Source organism: Olea europaea, unplaced genomic scaffold (assembly GCF_002742605.1).
Source record: "Olea europaea var. sylvestris unplaced genomic scaffold, O_europaea_v1 scaffold3491, whole genome shotgun sequence".
In the NCBI taxonomy this organism is placed as follows: Eukaryota; Viridiplantae; Streptophyta; class Magnoliopsida; order Lamiales; family Oleaceae; genus Olea; species Olea europaea.
In genome coordinates this window covers 9,369-30,912 of record NW_019254020.1, presented here as the reverse complement: position 1 = coordinate 30,912, position 21,544 = coordinate 9,369, and the positions used below count along the sequence as shown (strand labels likewise).

The window sequence follows — 21,544 nt, the reverse complement described above, 5'->3', positions numbered from 1 at the left end:
AAATATTTTAGGGAGAAGCAGTAAAGACAGCATGTTACCTATTGAATAGATGCCCTTCTAGTTCCTTAAATAATAGAATCCCTGAGCAGATTTGGTCTAGTTCTATGCCTGATTGCTCCCATGTTAGGACTTTTGGATGTGCTGCATATGCAATTATAATCACTCAAAATTGGATCCTAAGTCACAAAAGTGTGTCTTCTTAGGATATGGAGAAAGAGATAAATGTTATAGACTTTGGTTAAGGGATATTAGAGGTTATAAAGTGATAATAAGCAGGTCTGTGATTTTTAATGAGAATGATTTTACATGTCGTAGTGACAAGATCAATGAAAAGATAAGGGATGATGATTTTATTATCACTGAAATTGACTTAAATAAGGAAAATACTAATGTGCAGGTTCCCCTTGAGGTGGAGCAGCCTCAAACAGAACTTAACAAAAATCCAGATGTTGAAATTTTGAATGATAATCAAGATTTAAGTGTAATACATTAAGTTAAAAAAAAAAGTGAAACACAAAAAAGGGTACAAAAGATAAAACAAAAGTGGCAGGCAGTGGAAAACTCATACAAATCCAAAACCAATTTAATAACACACGCACAAGAAAACGGACCAAAGAGAAAGAAGAAGAGAGAAAAGAGAGAAAAAAAAAACGGAAAAAGAAGAGAAAAAAAGGAAAAATTCGTCAACATATTAGGAATTAAGTGAGTTATACTATTAGGTTTGAATTCCTCAATTTTGAAAGGTAAGAAAAAGTTACTTATTGAAAGATTATGTTTGATTTTATAGTTGTTAGATTGTTAGATTAAATTCAATTTTATTGAAATTGTTAATTATAATAAACTAGGAAATTGAGTAAAATGAAAGAAAATTTAGTTTTAGTAATTAAAGAGATTGTAGAAATTGCCTAAACGTGAAATAATTAAGTTTGGGTATCGCCTATTTAATTAAAGAAATTTCTTAAAATAGTTAGTTATTGATTTAAAAATTATATCATATTTCAGGCGATGATACGAATATCAGAATAGCTTACCAACCAATTTGATTTTGGTGTATATAGTTCTGTGAGTGAAAAAATATAAATATTTTTTAAAGTATTTATAAATTAAGTATATTGTTAAAGTATGTGTAATTATATGCAATTATATATTCAAATTATGCAGTATATTGTGAATTGGAATGTGAGATATGATTTTGAGATCGACCAGAAAAGTACCCGTGATTATGTACTTCTTCTAATTCACAGAGGGGCATTGCCCATGTTCTATCCTACACGAAGGGTCTTGATCGGATATTGATCTCGACCGTGTACATTTAGTTCACAGAGGGGCCTTGGCCGTATTCTAGAATTGATTACCAGAAGTATTTGAGACCGCCTTTCGTTCACGGAGGGGGCCAAAGGCTCGTGGTGAAAGTTCATAGCCCGAGGGGCGGATTACATATTTTAGTCAGAAGGTATATTTTTTGTGGATTTTTTAGCACGTTTGAAGTGATGAGATTATAATATGGTTATCAGCTGATGTTTATATCATGATTTTAAGATGATATTTTATGACCTTATGTGAATATTTCACTTTTTTGCTATAATTACATAATGGTAGCTTGTAAATTATCAAATGATATAAATTTGATTTTCAATAAAAATGTATAAATGAAAAAGTATATTTATTTTGAAGTTCTCCACTCACAGAACTATCAACTCATATATTTTTCCACGATTTTCCTTATCAGGCAGCAGTTGAAAATCTGGACATCTTTTGGAGTTGAGCCTTGATTTTAGAGTCAGAGCCACACGACAAAGTTTGTTAGTATGACTCACTTCATAGAACATGTAGTCAATATTTTGGAACGCATGTTCATGTCTAGATGTGATTTTGTATCACTTGTAGATAGTTATGGGGCTCACTATATATTGTGTATCCCTACGTACATTTCATTATATTTCTTGGTAAAAGTTGAGGTTTCGACTTATCTTTATTGTGTTATGTTATAGTTTGGGATTTGTGTGAAATTGATCACAGTTTGGTTAGCCCTGTTTACAGGGGAGATAATACCAAAATTCTGTTAGAAAAATGATGTATAAAAATTGATAAATTGTACTTATAGTAGCCTTGATGGTGGGTCCGACTTTTAGTTGGTATCTATCATCGACACGTGCCACATCCGGATCCAGTAGTGTTACACGGGGCGGGGTGTGTCATTAAGCCCTATACATGAGCTGCAAAACTATCAGCTTTCTAGGGATAGGAAAAGAAGGTAAATGAGACCCCCTTCCAGATACCAATATGCAGATGATGTATCTGCTGAAAGGACCATCTGATCTTGAACCCACCTCTTATGAGGAAGCAATTTCTTGTAAAGAGTCACCAAAATGGATTGAAGCTATGGAAGATGAAATGAACTCCTTGTATAAAAACAAAACTTGGGACTTGGTTAAGAAACCAGAAGAATATAAATTGATTGACTATAAATGGGTATATAAGATTAAAGAGGCTAATTCAAAAATAACTAATAAAAGATACAAAACAAAGCTTGTGGCAAAAGATTTCACACAAAGAGAAGGGATAGACTATACTGAAATCTTCTCACCTGTAGTAAAATGCACTTCTATCGAAATTCTCATTGCTATTGTAACTCAGTTTGATCTGGAATTAGAGCAACTTGATGTAAAGACTATCTTTTTATATAGACCTTTAGATGAAAACATATATGTGACACAGCCTAAAGGATTTAAGGTAAAGAATAAAGGAAACCTGGTGTGTTTGCTAAATAAATCACTATATGATTTAAAACAGGCTCTTCGACAATGGTATAAGAGGTTTAATTCTTTTATACAAGCCCTAGAGTGTAAAAAATCAGATTTTGATCCCTATTTTTATTTTAAAAGGAATAGTGATTCTGAATTCTTTTACCTTCTTTTATATGTTGTTGATTGGTCATAATTCTGTTGCTCTTAATTCCATAAAAGAAATTTTGAAATTGAAATTTGAAATGAAGGATTTAGGCCCTACAAGAAAAATTTTGGGCAGGGAAATTATGAGAGACAGAATTAATGGAAAACTATTTTTAACTCAGACATCTTACATTGAAAAAGTGGTAAAAAGATTTTTCCTTGAGAATGTCAAGCCTATTAGCTTACCTTTGTCTGCTTGCATGAAATTTTCTATTGATCAATCACCTGAGACAGAAGAAAAAACTTAAAGAATGTTGAATGTGCCATATGCTAATGCTGTTGGATCTATAATGATATGTACTAGACCTGGTATAGCTTATGCTATAAGTGTATTAAGTAGATTCATGAGTAATCCGGGTGAGTTTCATTGGTAATGCATGAAAAACCTAATTAAATATTTGAAAGGTACATGTAACTTGGGACTCATGTTTGAAACAAGCAAAGATGGTTTTAAACCTAAGGTTTATGTTGATTTTGATTTTACTGGAAACCTAGATAATAGGAAATCTACTTCTGCATATTTTTATGTCATAAATAATACATGCATTAGCTGGAAATCACAATTTTAGAAAATAGTTGTTTTATCCTCTACTGAGGTAGAATATATTGTTGTTACTGAAGTTGTTAGAGAGGGACTGTAGTTGAAATGGTTGTTAAATGAATTAGGTCTTATAGAAAATCAGGTGGAGTTGTGTTCTGATAATCAAAGTGCCATTTTCTTAAATAAAAACACAATTTTTCATAATAGATCAAAACACATTGGTGTTAAGTTCCATTTCATTAGAGACATAACAGATAAAAGTGATATTAAATCGGTAAAAGTACCCACTAAAGTAAATCATGTTGATGCTGGAACAAAGGTAATACCACTCTGTAAGTTTTCAAATTGTTTAAAATTGTTAAATCTCGAAACTTGCTAATTTGTTTTTGTAAACAGGTAATAAAAGCAAAGGAAATAAAAGGTTAATTTGGAATCCACATAGTTGCACGCATAAAACACAGCAAGGTGGAGATTGTAAGTATTGAGTTGCTGTTATTGTGAGTCCAGTCTACTTATTCAAAGATGGCCCATCTTAAAGCCCTACAAATGGCCCAGCTTGATGACCCACAAATGGAAAGAATCTGGAAAGGTTGAAATCTTGTCTTCGAAAAACATCTTTAGTCTAATAAAACAGTCTTTGTGGATTGAAGACAAGTGGTAGAAACTCAGCCATTAGATCTTTTGCTCTCATATAAATATGTGTCTTGAGATCTTAAGGGTTACGTTATGTATTCTGAGGGTTTTCTCTTGGCTGTGTGCCTTCTCATCTTCTCCGTTCTAATCTTTGATTTCTCTGAAAAATATTGAGTGTGATTGTTGAGAGAATTAGTAGAGAAACTCTTGTGTGAGTTTCTACGGTGGGAAGATTGTGTTGTACTTTTGATTTCTGGGAGCTTTGTGTTCTATAAATTGAACTTTGCCTATTTTGGCCAATTAAGTGGATTCGAGCTTAATCTTTTAGGGATGCTCAACGAGGGACTAAGCATTAAAAGCGATCACTGAACCTCTGGGCCTTTGGCCGAAAAATCTTTCGTGCTCTTTTTTTATTATGTTTTAACTTTGAGAAAATCTTGATTTTATTCGTTGAGTATTTTTGGTGTAAACTTGATTATGGACCTATAATAATAATAATAATAATAATAATAATAATAATAATAATAATAATAGTTGTTGAACTGGTGCCAAAAGTTGAGAAGCATACGATAGTAATTGTTGAAGTGGTGCAGTAATCTACTTACGCATGCCATACGTGTAATTATTGTGAGATCCAATTTATAGAGCTTGCTTGGTAGAGCTTTTAAGTTAATTAAAATTAATTTTTTGATCATTATTTCATTATTTCAATCGTCATTTTTGAATTACTCTCTCACAAATAGGACACACTTTATCTCTAACGGTCAAAAAATCAATTATCAAAATCTCTACCAAACAAGCACATAATATTTTTTTAACGAAAATTGCTATTTATAGTTAGCAATTATGTGACACCTTGTTATTTTATACATAAATTTATTATGTAATTCTGTTGCCTCAAATGATTAGTTAATATCTCAAATAATATTTCACATAAGATGATTATCGCGTCGCTAACTATAAATAGCATTATTCTAATTATTAAGATTATGCCACGTCAAATGATTACCGCGATTGTTTACTATAAATTGTATTATTTAGTCCGACATTTTTTGACATATTGCTTTCAAGATTAAATCTTAAAAAATGTTTATTGTACATCTTTATTTATATAATTTTTTATAAATTGATGAGATGTCAAAAATGATGCGGTGGAGTTTTTTTTATTGATTGATGAAATTTTGATCAAATCAAATTTTGTCATATCATCTTTTAATAAATATAAGTGATTGTTTGGCAGGATTTTTGAGAATTTGATTTTTTTACTGTAAGAGATAAAGTGAGTTCTATTTATGAGAAAAAAATTAAAAAATGACGACTGAAATGATGAAATAACAGTAAAAAAAATTAATCTTAATTGACTTAAAATCACCACCAAATAAATACTAAATTTTTAAATTATAGCCTCGGTTTGGCCCCCATTTTGAGGTAATGAGAATGTGTGGAATAATATTTTTTTGAAAAATGAGTGGTTGAAAAGAAAAGAAAAGTTAAGAAAAGTTTTTGACTTACGGTTAATATTATTTAATGAAAAATTGTGTGATTAAAAATAGAAGAGAAAAAAATGAAATGTAATGTAATGAAATGAAAATTAATGGAGGGCAAACAGGTGCTTAATGTTCACGTAATACAGTCTAAACCTTAAATAGTACAAGTTTGATGAGCTGACGGTTAAGAGGGACGTGATCCATCCACGTGGAGTTTCTAGTTTCTACTTATGCCTATCAAAATGTGGGTCCCAGACCATATCTTCTTATACTATCAACTCAGCATCCATGAAAATACTGTAGAATACTACTAAGGGGTTAAATCAAGCACACAAATCCAATTCCTCCTCCTTCCATGGCAAATTAAACCCCTAGACGCCATTAAACACTTCTCTATTAACAAGTTCGCAGTAATTTTCAATCAGGTTTCTCCTTATTTCATTTCTGTAAATAGTGGTTTCCGATTTTAATTTATTTTCTTGTTATTTTGATCTGCTTAGTGTTTCAATAATGTGACCTCGTGTTCAATATTGATACGCACGCACAGATGTTTGTTATTGTATGTGTATGAGTGATGTGAATGTGTAGAGGCTGATTTGGGATTAGCTCGATAGTGCAGTTGATTTACATATGTTACACGTATCATGAATCAATCAACGGGGAATTGTTTAGAATTCAGGTAGACCGTTGCTTTGGTTAACAATCTGCGGACGCATGAGCGAGCATGTATTAGTATGCATATGCGTATTTATAGAACTGTGAAGTGTCAATTGTTTTCGATCAGATTGGAATAGATCTATTCTGGTTTTTATGTTTAGTTGTTGCTTGTTCATGCATTACTTTTAAATAATCCGTGTCAGTTGCCTGCATTTGTGCATGTATGCTGTGTGCGATGAACACCTACAAGCGAAGAATACACAAGAGTCTATTTTTTATGTTTTACTCGAATCACAATTTTCTACACAGAAAGAAAGACTATACTTGTTTATTTCCTTCGCGTATTGGAATGTTCTTGTAGAAGTCTTCTGGTTAGTTATGCAACATTTTCAAGATGCATACAAGTAATTCTTGTGGAGCATGTTTGCATAACTAGCTAGCATTTTGTGAATTGAATTGTTGACATTGTAAAAGTAACATGAAGTGTATCTAAGACTGTAGCAGAATGCGGCTGCTGGTGAGTGAGGATACTACTACCCCAATTTATTGGTTGAATTGGAGATTCTTGCTCTGTGCAATATGGGTCTTGACATCTATGCTCCTTGCATCATTTCTGATATGGAAATATGAACGTTCAGACAATTCCAAAACTGAGAGAGGGGAGACGCAACAGGAGAGCCCACGGATTTTACGTAATGATGAATCTTGGAAGCCGTGTCTGAAAGAAATTCACCCGCTTTTTTTGGTGATTTTTCGGTTGATAGCATTTTGTCTGCTTTTAGTTTCTCTCAGTTTCGATGTTGCTGCTCACGGTGGTGAATTATTTTACTACTATACGCAGTAAGTGATCTTTGTCTTCTGGAATACTGATAAATGTAGGGCTGCTGACAAATTGAAACAAACTCAGATATGAGTTAAGGCCTTCCTTGGTGACACTTATTGTTGACAAAACCGCATAGCTTCTTAACGTATGAAGTATCTGTCCCCAGGAATATTTGGTATTGCATACTTTTGATTAACTCGTGGAAATTGTTTTGACTCCCTCTAATCACATGTTCTTTTGGCTCCGTGCAGGTGGACTTTTACTTTAGTCACCATCTATTTTGGGGTATGGTTCATTTATTACATTGTTCCTAACATATATATGGAATGTGTTCATGATGTTACTGTCTTGAACTTTATGATGTGGTTGCAGTCTCTCTTCAAAGCACAACACTGTCCAATTCTATAAATTTATCTTTTCCCATCTTAGGTTTTGTAGTTTCTTGTGTAGTTTGGTTTGTTGCTTTCTATCAACGGATGTTTACAACATTACAAAGCAAACAGCTGCAGCGACTACCATGTATCAGAGGTTGTGGAGCAAGGGTTATACGAGCCTCTTGCCCTTGGAGTAAATGAAAATGGAGCCAAATTACAAAAACGATTGGAATGTCCAGAAGAACACCATTGTTCGAGAACTGCTGGCTTGTGCGGATACCTGTTTCAAATTTTATACCAGGTATCGTTTTTAATACTAAGAGCATCTCCAACAATGCTCTTTACGTTAAAAAGCATCTTTTTATTATAAGATCATCTTCAAAAATAAAAAATAGATTTTTTGTTCAAGTCCAATAGTACTACGTATATTTCATCTTTACTTTGATCTTTTTAATAAACCATTGTGTTTCACTCTGTTTCCTCATTTTTTTCACTTTAACTTCTCTCTTGTTCGTGACATTGTCATTTTTCCTTTATTTTGAATATAATGTATGGGAAATTTTGAAATAATAAATAACACCACCATTATATAGAGAGTGGGTTTGGCTCTGTACATTCGTAGAGAAAATCACTCTTTATTTAAAATGTTAACTATGAAGAGTCTACTGGACTATTAAGGAACTAACTCTCTAAAATAAAGATAAGGAGGCTATTAAAGGGCTCTACTGTAGATGCTCTAATACATCAAAAAATCTTCAGATAATGTTATATTTGGTTGCACCTATAATTCTTTGGCAAGTCGATTAAATCTTCTAATGCATATTTCCAATAAGCAGATATCTGCAGGGGCGGTGACTCTTACTGATGGTCTTTACTGGACCATAATATTTCCCTTCCTTACCATCAGAGATTATGAGCTGAGTTTTGTAAGTACTTTATATAATCTTTTTAGTTTCCATTCTTAATGATTATTGAGTTGTCTAGGACCATAAATGCATCCTTGCAAACTTAATCTATGCATGCAGCTACATATATTTTTTACTAGAACTTACCATGAGAGGATCCTTGATTTTCCCTCGATGGACCAGTTAAAGAATCAATGTACCTTAATCTATGCATGTGGCTACAATATGCATAGTTCACTTGTTCAGATATTTCCTCTTGCCGCATTCATTGTTTGTTTTGTGTATAGACTCATGCTTGATGTTCTATGGATGTATGGTATTATTATAGTGTTTAAACTGTTTCTTTTGGGTAAAACATTATGGAAGGCACCACCAACTTCTGAATGATAAATTCTAACTACTCAACTAATGAAAGTTACTAGTCAGTAGTATGAAATATGACCTAGCATTTGTATTCCAGTCCATTTCCAGTCACCTGTTCTTGCCTTGTATAGTCACGGGTGCTAAGGATGCTACTCTTCTTGCAGCCACAATGCTTTTCATTCAAAACATTGATGTGCATCGTTTCATGTATTTCTTTTCTTGTTGCTGTTGATAGTTTTGGTGACCAATTTAAGAAATATGTCTCCCTGATTTGGCCAGTTGACAGTTGTAGCACATTCACTCAATGCTATCGTGCTCCTTGGGGATACAGCTTTAAACAGCCTGGTAAGCTTCTGCTACATTTTTTGTGTATTTTTTTACATATTGTTTATATTTGCAATTTATTTTCATTTCTTGTGAGTATTGAAATACTCTTCAAATCTTCCTCTCAGGGGTTCCCTTGGTACCGAATCTCTTTCTTCATTTTGTGGACGGCTACTTATGTCATCTTCGAATGGATTATCCATGCATTTGTATCGATTTGGTAAGTTCAGTTTCTCTTCTATTCATTTACGAATATTTATTTCATGTTTCATTGGGTATTTTCCTTGTTTCAGGTGGCCGTACCCAATTCTTGACTTGTCATTTGAATATGCTCCTTTATGGTAAGTTTATCAGCATTTAGGTATTTATGGATACAGATAGTGACTTCCATATGGCCCTTGAATGACAAGTTCTATAAGAAAGCTCATTTTTGCATATTTGCGATGGATTTTTTATTTTGCTACAACCTCGAGTCATTTAAACAATTCAACGTCATTCTTTCATCAAGCTTTCTATTTTGAGTCGTGTATACAGGAAAGGGGCTGCACTCAGCCTGTGGTCCCCTAGATCTTCTTTCTAGTCATAGAAAACAATGGATCGGATTTGATCTCTTTTAGAATGTTCAGTCAGCATAATCGGATAGCACTTCACAGTATTAAGAAAGAAAATAAGTCAAAATTTTGTTTGGTATATTGTCTAGTCGTATGTAATATGGTTCAGTTAGCCCCTGTTTGATATAAATTAAAATTCAGATTTTAATCTAAGTCAAAATTAACAATTAATTTAACACAAATTTTATGGAATCCATAACTTCTCAACAACACATCTCACCTACTTTTATCAAAATCTGATTTTAATCCCACCAAATAGGGGGCTAAATATTCACTTGATACATTCGCAGAATTGATTTTAGTCTTATGTAATCTAATTTTCTCCCTTTTTCTCTGATATTTGATGGGCAGGTATTTGTTGGTGGCACTATTGCATATCCCATGTTATGGTATCTTTGTATTACTGGTGAAGGTAAAACATTTGGTATTGTCCAAACGGTTCCCTCAGTCATATCAGTTTTGCCCCTAGGATTCTCCTTCCAATATCAGGTGTTTCTTAATTCTTATGATCTGCCACTGGAGGTGGTATATTGAAAAAGTTGATGTACCATTGGAAAGTTTCCTTTCAGGATTCGAAATATGTGGAGTATTTTGATGTGTATCAATTTTCTACGTTGCAAATATGTTGATTCTGGAAAAGATGGGTGATTAAGAACCTGTTTGGGAGTGATTTTCAGAATTGATTTTTTGATTGTTTGGAGAAAAGTGGGGTCCATCTGTAAGAGAAAATGTCAAATATGAAATAAGGGTCAAAAAATCAATTTTTTGGAGAGAAAAAATCACTCCCAAATAAGCCCTAAATTTGCAGAAATAAAAAGCAGTTCTTTTTTGCTGCATATTATTGGGCATAGAAATTATGGCCAAATTAACTTTTTGTCGCCAAAAAGGGCTTACCTTTTAACTAGGACAGTATTAGCTGTGTAATATTTTTTTTTTTTTTGTTTACTCGATCAATGTTAAACATCGTCACAAAAGTTAGTTATCCCATTTTTTTATGCCACTTGACTTAATTTCTCAAACGTTAGAAAGTCTTTCACTAAAACAGTTAAAAGAAAGTTAAGTGATCAAACATTGTGGAATAATTTCCTTGTTGGTCACTGAACTTTACGATTTTAGGAATTCACTGAATTTCAAAAGTTTCCCCTTTAATAATAAAACTTTATAAAATATAATTTCATCTATCATTAAAAATTTCAAAAGTTTTTCAGTTAGTTACAAAATACATTTTGTGAAGCTCTAAGACAAACGAAAAAACCTTTTAAGTTCAATGACTTTCTAAAAACCTTATGTAAAGTTCAAAGACCAATCTAGTAATTATCCTGCAAATTTGAATTATTCAATACTTGTACGTAGCACTATTGACGTATTAAAGAAAATACACCTTAATTTTATGGTGTACTGAACACATTCAAAGTATAACTAAAATGGCTTTGCTCGTGCCATCGATCGCCCCCAAAGCACTTTGGTCCCAACCATTTTTCTTTCTTTTAGGTCCCTAACATACAAATTTTGGACAATTTTGTAGGCATAAATTTATTCACAACCTTTTTACCTTGCAAAAATGCAAGCCTCTCCCCATGCACACCACCATCAGCTTCGCCTAATGAATTATGTATTCGGATATTCTTATATTATCCACATTAGACATCATATCAATTCACAACTTCTTAACAATTTGGAGAGACTTCAGAAGAGTCAATAGCAAAGATAGAACCAAAAGAAAAGGAGAAATATAATTGTTCAACGCCTTTAGCAGGAAGGCAATTCTAAAGTCCTTTAAGCAGAAGATGTGGCAAGCGCTCCAGCTTCAGTTAGCAGCGGGACAAGATTTCCACCCTTGTGCATAGCAGTTGTTGCTGCAAAAAGAAAACAAACAGTGACAAGGAATACCAACAAACAAATGAGAACTTACACTCCTACAATGAAGGATAATAATGAGATACCATCGCAGCCACCAATATGCTTGCCACTAATAAAGACATTGGGCACGGTGCGTTGTCCAGACAATTCAGCCAGTGCAGATTGTATATCACTCCCATCACCTTCATAGTTACAAAGACAAATGTGCTGCATTCTCTCAGCAATACTTGGAATTATATAATATTATTTGCAAATATGATATAGCTAAGGAAAAATGCACAAGCACAGAAACAAGGTGAAATACCTACCCAAATACTTGTACTTAACTCGAGTATGTATTTCAAAGACAGAGAGATCGAAATTTTTATCACAATTCCAATGCAATATGAATTCATGATTCATTAAAATTAAACATTAAATAAAATAAAAAATTAGAGTTTAGGGATTACTTCTGCTAGAGCTGGATCACCCTTGCAACAAATATTACTTTCAACCGTGATCGTAAAATGGAATAAATAAAGCATAGTTTGATTACGTCACATAGAATTTGCACCGAAGTCGACAAATTATCTTGAAAAGTATTTTATTGACGTAGAAAGAAGGATAGCACATGACTAAGGGTCTGCTAGGTAGAGTTTCTGCTTTTTCTTCAATTTCTTACAGAAAAACATCTGATGAAGTTATCTTAGGCCAACTTCTTCTAAAACTATTCTAATCAGATAAAACACTTATAAAAAATATCCAAACATATTCAAAAGCAACTTCTTAATTTCAAAAATAGTTTTTAACTTTTCAAAAGTCTTGACAAGCGAGCCCTAAGTAATGTTGGGTTTTCAACACCCATGAATTAGTCCATAAGTACCTATTCAAATCATTAATTCGTCTTTATAAAATATTTAATGCATATAATAGATGTTTATAAGCACCCTCTTTTGCCATTCAATTGGCTAAGAACTTAAACAGCTACCTTGGTTATGGAAAAGGGAAAATGTGTGCCTCCAAAGAACCAGGGTAGTCAAGGTTGGTCAAGCAATACTAAGTTCATAGGCAATACAAAAAACTTAATAACAATTTATAATTAATCAATCCAACTTATTACATTAATCATTATATCCTTCTTTAAGATTCCCACTTGGCAAACAACTGATCCAATTTTCCAACAACAATAGATCAATAGCAGACACAAGTTGACAAGGATACAAAATCATTTGTATAAACTCGAATTAATGAAAAAATATAACCTACATATCATCATCATATTAAATATTTTTAAGGCCGCTTATGATTCCCACTTGGCAAAAAACTAATAGAATTTTCCAACAACTACAATAGATGAAAAGCAGAAAGAAATTGATGCGGATGCAAAATCATTCATTTACGCTTCAGTTAATGAAAATTAGCTTATAAATCAGGATCATATCAAATGATTTTTAAGCCTGCGCACTGTATTTGGATTGGATCTGTACAAAGACCAATCCAAATAAATGGATGTATCATGCCACCAACAAGTAACAGTAATTCGAATTACAGTGAACACTAAATAGACTGTAAAATTACCTACGGAGAAATCAGTACCAACTACCAATATATGAAGGATTTTTAGCATGCGAAGAACCTTCAAACTTCTTACGGAAAAAAATCCTGAATATTAAAATCAATCCACGCGAACAGGAAGAAATAAAAAGAGTATCATAGAGAGAACATACTCTCTGTGTCCAGTTCAATAGCCTTGAAGGAAGCACCAATCTCCGTCAACAATTTCTTCACGCTCACGCAGAAGGGACAGTATGACTTGCTGCCATCAGGAAAAAAACAGATCCATAAATTTAATCCATCAAAAACTCACTCCACATAAAAATTCACGATCCGTCCCACACAAATGACTAATTGTGCGTATTTGTACAGAGAAATATATATACCTGAAGACAACGACGGGATTGGTAGCTATAATTTCCTTAGCCTTGGGTAGCGCCATTACTCACCCTTCGCCGATTACTTTTCAAGTCCTTCTAACTCTTCTCTGGCAGAATGAGAAGCAAAATGAAAGAAGAAGAGGAAATATGAAAGTGGATTGAACGCGACAAAAGCAACGATTGAACCTTGGTCCACTCCATGGTCCGAATTTAAAGGATTAATCCGGATGGAATCTGTGCACAATAAATGTGTGGAACCCACCACCATGTGAAGGGCATGTAGCCGGACGTGTGGGTTCATGTAGCAAAGCCCGTCAGGAACTCAGCATCACATTTGCATGTACCATTCAATTATAATTTAATACATTTTTTTTCTTTTTCCAATCACATATCTTTTAGTAAATAATATTACATGTAACTTCAAAAATTTTCTTTATTTTTTAATGCTTTTCAAAAAATTACTTTTTCAAAATACATTTTTCATATAATCTCATTAAAATGAAGCCTAAACAAGAGAAATAGTGTTACATAATTAATTAAAATATTAATTTAATTAACGTATGCTATATTTGGCATAGATGCCAAGCCTTCACATGAACCAATAGTTATTAAAACAATTGATTCTAAATAGAGTTACAATACATGACTTGAATATGAACGTGACATTTTTTCTTGAAATCACGTTTTTATCTTAAAGATATATCATTCAGGATATGTAACATTATTTGAATTTAGATTGAAATAGCTCACCAAAATATCTTAATGACCCATTTGAAATTTCACTTGAACTTCAGTGGCAATATGTAAATTTCACTTGAACTTCAGGATATGTAAATTTCTATAAACCGCGATGATATTGGAGTTGTATTCCATATTATCCCAAGTCTAAAGCAATGCATTAAAAAAACGAAAAACAAAATCCATAGATGATCATTAGTACGGAAAAAAAGGTTGGTTTACCTTCTAAAAATAACTTGCAGTACAATGTGATGTAACTTCCATCATTTTTACTGTCATATTCCCGCACCAGTTGTGATTAACTGATGAAATACAGAATTGATTCGCAATAATTTAGCAAGGTTCAGAATTTATTGTCTACTCCCAAGTTACTAACTTGAACAAATAACTGGAGATCTTCACATTAAACAAGTGATGTTGATTGAAGCTTTGACTCGAGATTATGTGCAACAGCATCAATGAACTCTTCTGTATTCAAGTAAAACTCCCTTGAAACCCTGCATGTAAACCAGATCCCTTAGGAGCAGCAGATAAATATAATTCACGCTGAAACAACTATGTGAAAGTTGAACAGGAGTCGTGGCACCCGGATTTCAAAATCTTGTACCCTCCGAAAATGAACCATATGCATGATTCTGAATGAAAGGAATGAGGAATCCCCTCCTAATAATGATTTCAAAATATAGTTTAAAACTCGTCCTTTGGGTATAGAAATCTTAGATCAAATCACCATGTATGGACGGTATGAATTGCCAGAACAAGAACAAACAAAAGCTAGAAACCATTAATTAAATACAGTGTCTGAAAATAGTCAAGTGAAGTAGTGTTTGTTGCGCCGTATTAGATCATATAAAGAGATTAGACAGGATAATAAATGGTGGAATGTATTACGGTGGATGAGATGGATAATATCATTATATCTTCTAGTTAAAAGATATCTTTTGCACCATGAACCGATAACATAATGTGGAGGGTGGAGATAATTTTAAACTAGACAGCTAGTATAAATGGCATTTGTTTGACTAAAATATCAAGGAATACTACACCTTAATCCACCATAATACCATCATCTACTAAAAATCTATTATAATTTTACACTAAAACCTTGATATGGCCTAATATGGTGCGCCAAACTCAACCTTTATGTTCAGGGTGATTTAATTGCTCGTCTGATAAAAATTTTTGAGGGTCCATGACTTCAGTTGGCTCCCTGAACACTACATATATCTTCTTTTGGGGCACAATCATGGTTATTCATTTAGGTGCTCTTTCATTCCAAAGTAACAACTAAGAATTAAATATTTTTGTCTCAATTAAATGCGACAAAATACAAGTGATTACAAATATTCAGATAGTGATCGCAATAACCATTCGTTGTCAAATCATCAAAAAAATTCAGAAACAGGGAAGATACCACTTACTTGGGTCCGTGAATCAAAATCGCAAGATCCTTGGTCATCTTTCCAGATTCTACTGTCTCAATGCACGCAGCTTCTAGCTTGTGAGAAAAATCTAACAACTTTTCATTTCCATCAAGTTTTGCCCTGATAAAGATGTTGATGGGCATCAGGATATGCTTAAATGCAGCACAGGACATCGAGCTTTTGAAAAGCATAAAACACTTGTGATAACATAACAGGTAAGGCAAAAGGATCAAGTTAACTGGGGGAACGATTTACGCAGTATCCAAAACATGCAATAGTTAATATTTAATGGGGCATTGAAGCAAATCTTATAACTGAATTTCTAGAATATTTTGATAAGATCTCCAATGTAAGGATGACTTGCGAGCAAATCTACAACCAGAACCAGTGAGATTAGACAACCTGTTTGGAAACATCCAAGGGTATTGAAAAGAAATGCAAATTTACAATTCCTTCAACAACTGACTACACTTTTATCACACTAAGAACATAATATTCTAAAGAAACAAGCTGCAAAAAAAATGTTCAGATCCAAATAATTGCAGCAATCTGCTCACTTGGAAAATAAATCATGTAGTTGATTGTTATAGGAACAAAAATAACCTGTGTTCTAATCCTCTTGTCCATGCAAATATAGAAGCAATGCTGTTTGTACTCGTTTCTTGTCCCTTTTGATACAATCGATAATGGCGAGTTACAGTGCCATGAGCTGCCTCGGCTTCTAATGTTTTGCCATCACCCGACAACTTCAAAACAGACAATAGACTGTATCAATATCACATGAAATACCTTGAGACTAAGACAAATATGCCAAAGCAGCACTTACCAAAACAGAAGTCATCAGGCCTAGAGAACCAAATCCTGCATTTAAATGAATATTAGAAACACTTGCAACGTCATAATTAACTAACAGGATTAGTTAATATATTGCGAATCACATAGAAAGTATAGCCACATTAATCTATTTTTTATGTCTTGATTTATAGAGGAATTCACACCTTGTGCAAGTAAATCACTTTGGACATCTCCATCGTAGTTCTTACAGGCCCAAACGTATCCACCACCACTCTTCATGGCATAAGCCACCATGTCATCGATCAAGCGATGCTCATACCTAAGGGAAGCACGGATTTTGTAATCGTAACTGTAATAGAAAACGATGTGAATAGGCACATGAGGCTGTTGTACATCAAAGATATAAAACCAACCATATTGAATGTTCTTCAAATTGTTCCCTCCACTTCTCTTCATATACCTGCTGAAATATATCCTTGAACCTGAAATAGTAAAATATTGATATGAATGGTAGTATAAGTAAGTTTAGTTTTATTAATATAATAAAACTTGACAAAGCTTTTCCCAAAAAAATTACCTGCCATCGTACTTCTTAAGAATTGTGTTCTTAGTGCTCAAGTATAGAGGCCATTTTTTTGCAAATGCCATTGCCATTGATGATTCTGCAAATGCTCGAATAGACTGACAAATTTTCACAGAAATCCAGAGGATGAGGCAAAACACTACAAATGCGCCATAAGAAAAGATCGAATACGCAGGCGAGCTGTGTAAGAGACAAACCTGATCAACATTATACATGGCAAGGGCAACACCAGGACCTTTAAATTCATAGACATCTAGTTCCATGGGTCCTTCCTCATTTTCTGGCACTGGGAATAAATAGAAGAAACATATTTGTAAAGAATGGTTTGTTCAAAAGATACAGCTTATGGCAATTTACTTACAACATCTACAATGAAGTCAACTGACCAAAAACCATTTTAAGTTTTCCAGGTCCTTTTATGATTGTATCGGTGGCACGGTATTGATCACCAAAGGCATGTCTGCCAATACAAATGGGTTTATTCCAGCCTGCAAAAAGGGATTAAAGTAACTCCATGGTGATTCAATATATTTTAATTAATTTGAGAGGGATAAGCAGGAGTACCCGGAACAGTTCTGGGAATATTGTTGCACAAGATTGGCTCACGAAAAACAGTTCCTAGAAAAAATATCATGAATATTTTTAATCAGCAATGAGATAACAGGGCAATAAGTTTATTTCACACAGACCATTCAATATGTTTCTGATTGTGCCATTGGGACTTCTCCACATAGCTTTTAGGCCATATTCCTTGACTCTAGTCTCATCTGAAACAAAGTGAAATCAAGCAATGACGAGAATTTATTTTCCTTATTAAATACCATTCAAGAGATCAGGAAAGAACAAAAGATAGGGAACCAGACCTGGAGTAATTGTAGCACATTTTATGGCTACATTGTACCTGTAGTAAATGGATCATGAGAAGATGAGGATGCATTATGTGTGTCCACATATATCAGTTGCAAGCAAGGTTCATCAGTCATTTTTGTACGAAACACAGGAACTACAAAATACTGTGATTTTATTGTAACATGTCTATTTATTAATTTTTATTTTCTATTTCTTTTATCAACAATGACTTGAATATTCCAAGAACAAGAGTTTTTCTAATGCTATTTTATTGTCTAAGGTTGATTTCACCACTAAAGATCATTACAGTACTCAGATTTATTTTATTAATATGATGTTATGCGGTAAGCAGTCCCCAAAGTTTCCAAAGAAATGATGTACCAAAATTAGAGGGGCGTTCTTATCTTTTTTATCTTCAACATGTTTCGCTTGTAAATCTTCGAAATAAGCAGTAGAATGCAGTTTATACTACTACTACAAACTTCCCTTCCTTTCTGAGTTAAATTACTATCAAAGTACTGCTTCTTGTATTGCTTCTTGTGCAAAGCACCTTTTAATAAATGCACAATTGACCAAAAAATCCCTAAATTCTTTCTTTTCACATGCTCCTTCAAATCTTCTATTTCCAGGACTAGAAAGATAAAATAGAGCCATTGTTATGGTCACTAGCACTTGCTCTAGGCCACCAAATCAAAATGGAACTATGAGCTTGTAGTAGCTTTGAATTAGAAAACGTGAAAAACTGACTACATTCAATTTCAGTGCACCGATTGGCCCTCGCCATTATCCAAGCTAGATGTCAACAACCAAAAACACATGGAGTCACATGTTTGTGTTAATCTTGTCAAATTACACTAATTAAGCACGAATCCAATGCTCAAATAAAAGATACACCGGAAGATGAAAATCCAGTAAACTACGTACTTAAGAGAGGCTTCAGCACTTTCAACGGTAACTTTATCATCAGTGGCATCGCGGTTCAAAATCCCCAAATCAAAATACTTTACATCCAATTCCAGGTGTGGAAGTATCAACTGCAATAACAGTCAATCCAATAAAAGAAGAAAGAAAAAAACAAATAGATACTCTAAAAACAATAATAACAGAAGAAAACATCTCAAGAACGAACTAAAATGGTAAAAAGTTCAGACCTTGTCTTTGATCATTTTCCAGATGACTCGCGTCATTTCATCACCTAATACCACCGAATAAAACCCCCAAAAAAAATGACAAGATGAACAAATTTAATCCGTATATTAGTAGTGTCAATTAATTCTTTAATTTCGAAAAAGTACCGTCCATTTCCACAATAGGGTTTTGAACTCGGACTTTGTCAACGGCATTGGACGTGAAGCAGCGAATGGAGGCATTGGAGATACGAGTGGAGAAACAGAGGCGGGTTTTGAAAAATACTCCATTGAAGAGTTTAGGATTGGAAATGGATACTAAGCTAGGGTTTTTGAATGACGAATAAGATGGAGATAAATTGAGCGCGCCAGCCATGGCGGTTTGCAGGACACGGATCATTACAGAATATTACGCTTTATAGTGACGGTAATGTGGGGGTTGGTTTTTGGACTGCTGGGGCAAATTGTTCGGCCGTTCTGTTTGTAGTTTTCGGTAGATTGCTGCCTTTTGTATGAAACGTGAAATGGCCTAAGGATGCGAAACGCGCAATTTGAGTTAAGAATAAAAACGAGAAAACTAGACAAATTTGCGTGTTTGTCTTTAAGCTCCTGTTGGGTACAACAACTAATTTTAACCTCATATTTGATGAGATTCATAATTTTTCAACCACACATTTCAATAAATTTTATCAAAATCTGATTTTAGCCCTCGTTTGATCCTCATTCTTTCCAAATTTTAATGGTTGGAATAGTATTTTTTTTGAAAATTGTGTGGTTGAAAAAAAATGAAAAGTTTTAGAATTGCGTATAATATTATTTTATGGAAGATTGTGTCATTAAAAATAAGAGAGCGAAAAAGAATGATAAACAGAATGGGGGCCCACAAAACATGGGAAAGCCTCAACTATAAATTTTAAGCCCATATTTGAGCCACATTCTAAAAAAAATGCAGTATTTATGTCAAATCAATGCGAAATGTCTAGTTAAAAAGTAAGGAAAAATTTTAGATTTGCGTGTAATACTATTTTATTGAAGAATGTGTGGTTGAAATGATGTCAAATCACTTTTGAAGAATGTATCTTTTTGAATGTGACTCAAACAAACTCTAAATAAATTAAGTCAAAGTTAATTATAAATTCTAGGGATTCAACAAGCATTCATTCGATGACTCTATTTAGGGTAACAAGTGATGTTGCCTCAACCCTCTATCTCTGTATGAGAGAGAGATAAACCCCTCAATAGAGCCACGTTCAAATCAATTGACTTAATGTCAAAAAATTAAAGGTGTAGCGAAAGATCCATCCTTCAATAATACAAGGCAATAGTTCATTGATATTTTGTTGCAAGATGACTAACACAATGGGTATTAATCATAAATTTCTTTTGATAAATAGTATTTTATACGCTTATTTAGATTCGTAAGTTTACTTAATATTTGCTTGTTGGATGAATTTCTATTTCTATTAATGAATATACTGTGAACATTTTAGGAACTTGTAGGACTAAATTTGAAGAAAATCAAAGAACAGACAATCAAAGCATAAGTTCGAAAGATGAGGGACCAATTTGGGCATAGTAGAAAACTCATAGGACTGAAATTGTCGAAATAGAAGTTGAGAGACTTACTTGCAAGAAAACAGAAGACTTGGCTTGGTATGCATTTTTGGAGAAAATATATACAAGACTTGAACTGTCGATATTGAGCTATTTCCTTACGAGTTCCTTTTGCACCCCCTCAAAATTTGATACGTCGTTGATACTTAGAGCATGTTTGGTAGAAATTTTAATCCAATTCAAATCAATTTTTTTATCGTTATTTCATTATTCCAACTGTCGTTTTTGAATTCTTCTCCTACGAGTAGGACCCACTTTATCTCTAACGGTCAAAAAATCAATTTACAAAATCCATACCAAACAAGTATTTAATATAAAATGAACACTAGTGCTCGTTAGATCATCCATGTACATATATTTTTCACGATATATTTCTATTTAAATAAACAATAAGACCTCGGAGTATTTTTATTTTTTACTCTTTATTTTAAATTTTAGAATTTTTATCTTATTAGAATTTTGGATTTCATTTTCAAAATGTTATTTTTTAAAATTTTTTAGAATTTCATTTTGTGTTTTAAAAATTTTGTTTAAACACTTATTTTCATGTTTTAAATGGTTTTCTATATTTTCATTGAAAACACAAAAGCAATTTGAAATGTTGGAAATCTAGCCATTGCTTCACCTCCATTAAATTAAAATTTATTTTTCTCTATTCTATTTTTAATCATACAATCTTTCATAAAAAATAATACATGTAAATCGATTTTTTTTTTCTTTTTCAATCACTCATTCTAAAAAAATATTATTCCACTCATTTTAATTTGAAAATTGGGAGCCAAACGGGGATTAACATTATTTTTAAAATTACATTTTCAAAATATTCTTTTCAATACTCCTGAAACCCCAACTGTTTTTCAACAGTCCAACGTGCAAAAGCCCCCCTAAAACGGGATATACATGAAAATGGCCCAAATAGTATATAACCTTTTCCAAAATGACCTTTGACTTTTTTAGAAATTTGAAACTACC

At 33.1% G+C, this 21,544-nt stretch overlaps 3 protein-coding genes across 5 annotated transcripts; 1 reads left to right on the top strand and 2 right to left on the bottom strand.

Annotated features, from left to right (window-relative positions):
* The first annotated feature begins 5,895 nt into the window (after window positions 1-5,895).
* LOC111386302 lies at window positions 5,896-10,348 on the top strand. 3 transcript variants are annotated; one of them, XM_023010765.1, is made up of 9 exons: window positions 5,896-6,037; window positions 6,764-7,109; window positions 7,344-7,377; window positions 7,543-7,767; window positions 8,303-8,392; window positions 9,014-9,079; window positions 9,187-9,278; window positions 9,352-9,399; window positions 10,021-10,348. In XM_023010765.1, the coding sequence occupies exons 2-9, from the start codon at window positions 6,775-6,777 to the stop codon at window positions 10,136-10,138; spliced, it is 1,008 nt and encodes a 335-aa protein (XP_022866533.1). In that variant the 5' UTR covers window positions 5,896-6,037; window positions 6,764-6,774; the 3' UTR covers window positions 10,139-10,348. The 3 variants fall into 3 exon arrangements, with proteins under 3 accessions (XP_022866533.1, XP_022866534.1, XP_022866535.1); XM_023010766.1 differs by having other exon boundaries at window positions 5,900-6,037; window positions 6,774-7,109; XM_023010767.1 differs by having other exon boundaries at window positions 5,907-6,037; window positions 6,771-7,109.
* Window positions 10,349-11,264: 916 nt separating this feature from the next.
* LOC111386301 (glutaredoxin-C4, chloroplastic-like) lies at window positions 11,265-13,630 on the bottom strand. Its single transcript, XM_023010764.1, has 4 exons — window positions 13,449-13,630; window positions 13,236-13,324; window positions 11,613-11,711; window positions 11,265-11,525 (listed from the first exon to the last, which is right to left on the bottom strand). Exons 1-4 carry the CDS (start codon window positions 13,502-13,504, stop codon window positions 11,446-11,448), a joined length of 324 nt encoding a protein of 107 aa, XP_022866532.1. The 5' UTR covers window positions 13,505-13,630; the 3' UTR covers window positions 11,265-11,445.
* A 710-nt stretch (window positions 13,631-14,340) lies between these two features.
* LOC111386299 (isocitrate dehydrogenase [NADP]-like) lies at window positions 14,341-19,478 on the bottom strand. The gene is made up of 15 exons (XM_023010763.1): window positions 19,127-19,478; window positions 18,983-19,026; window positions 18,756-18,865; window positions 17,846-17,883; window positions 17,672-17,749; window positions 17,547-17,600; window positions 17,369-17,470; window positions 17,180-17,268; window positions 16,977-17,080; window positions 16,813-16,881; window positions 16,603-16,718; window positions 16,431-16,465; window positions 16,208-16,350; window positions 15,602-15,724; window positions 14,341-14,677 (listed from the first exon to the last, which is right to left on the bottom strand). The coding sequence occupies exons 1-15, from the start codon at window positions 19,356-19,358 to the stop codon at window positions 14,584-14,586; spliced, it is 1,431 nt and encodes a 476-aa protein (XP_022866531.1). The 5' UTR covers window positions 19,359-19,478; the 3' UTR covers window positions 14,341-14,583.
* Between the last annotated feature and the right edge of the window lie 2,066 nt (window positions 19,479-21,544).

Excerpts from the sequence above, each read along its gene's own strand:
- LOC111386302 (XM_023010765.1), top strand. The coding sequence starts at position 6,775 with ATGCGGCTGCTGGTGAGTGAGGATACTACTACCCCAATTTATTGGTTG. Across the intron at positions 7,110-7,343 it reads TTATTTTACTACTATACGCA|GTGGACTTTTACTTTAGTCA; the intron begins GTAAGTGATCTT and ends GGCTCCGTGCAG. Across the intron at positions 7,378-7,542 it reads TAGTCACCATCTATTTTGGG|TTTGGTTTGTTGCTTTCTAT; the intron begins GTATGGTTCATT and ends TTTCTTGTGTAG.
- LOC111386301 (XM_023010764.1), bottom strand. The coding sequence starts at position 13,504 with ATGGCGCTACCCAAGGCTAAGGAAATTATAGCTACCAATCCCGTCGTT. Across the intron at positions 11,712-13,235 it reads TATTGAACTGGACACAGAGA|GTGATGGGAGTGATATACAA; the intron begins GTATGTTCTCTC and ends GTAACTATGAAG. Across the intron at positions 11,526-11,612 it reads GCATATTGGTGGCTGCGATG|CAACAACTGCTATGCACAAG; the intron begins GTATCTCATTAT and ends TTCTTTTTGCAG.
- LOC111386299 (XM_023010763.1), bottom strand. The coding sequence starts at position 19,358 with ATGATCCGTGTCCTGCAAACCGCCATGGCTGGCGCGCTCAATTTATCT. Across the intron at positions 17,884-18,755 it reads AGTGCTGAAGCCTCTCTTAA|GTACAATGTAGCCATAAAAT; the intron begins GTACGTAGTTTA and ends CATTTACTACAG. Across the intron at positions 16,351-16,430 it reads GCCTGATGACTTCTGTTTTG|TTGTCGGGTGATGGCAAAAC; the intron begins GTAAGTGCTGCT and ends TCTGTTTTGAAG.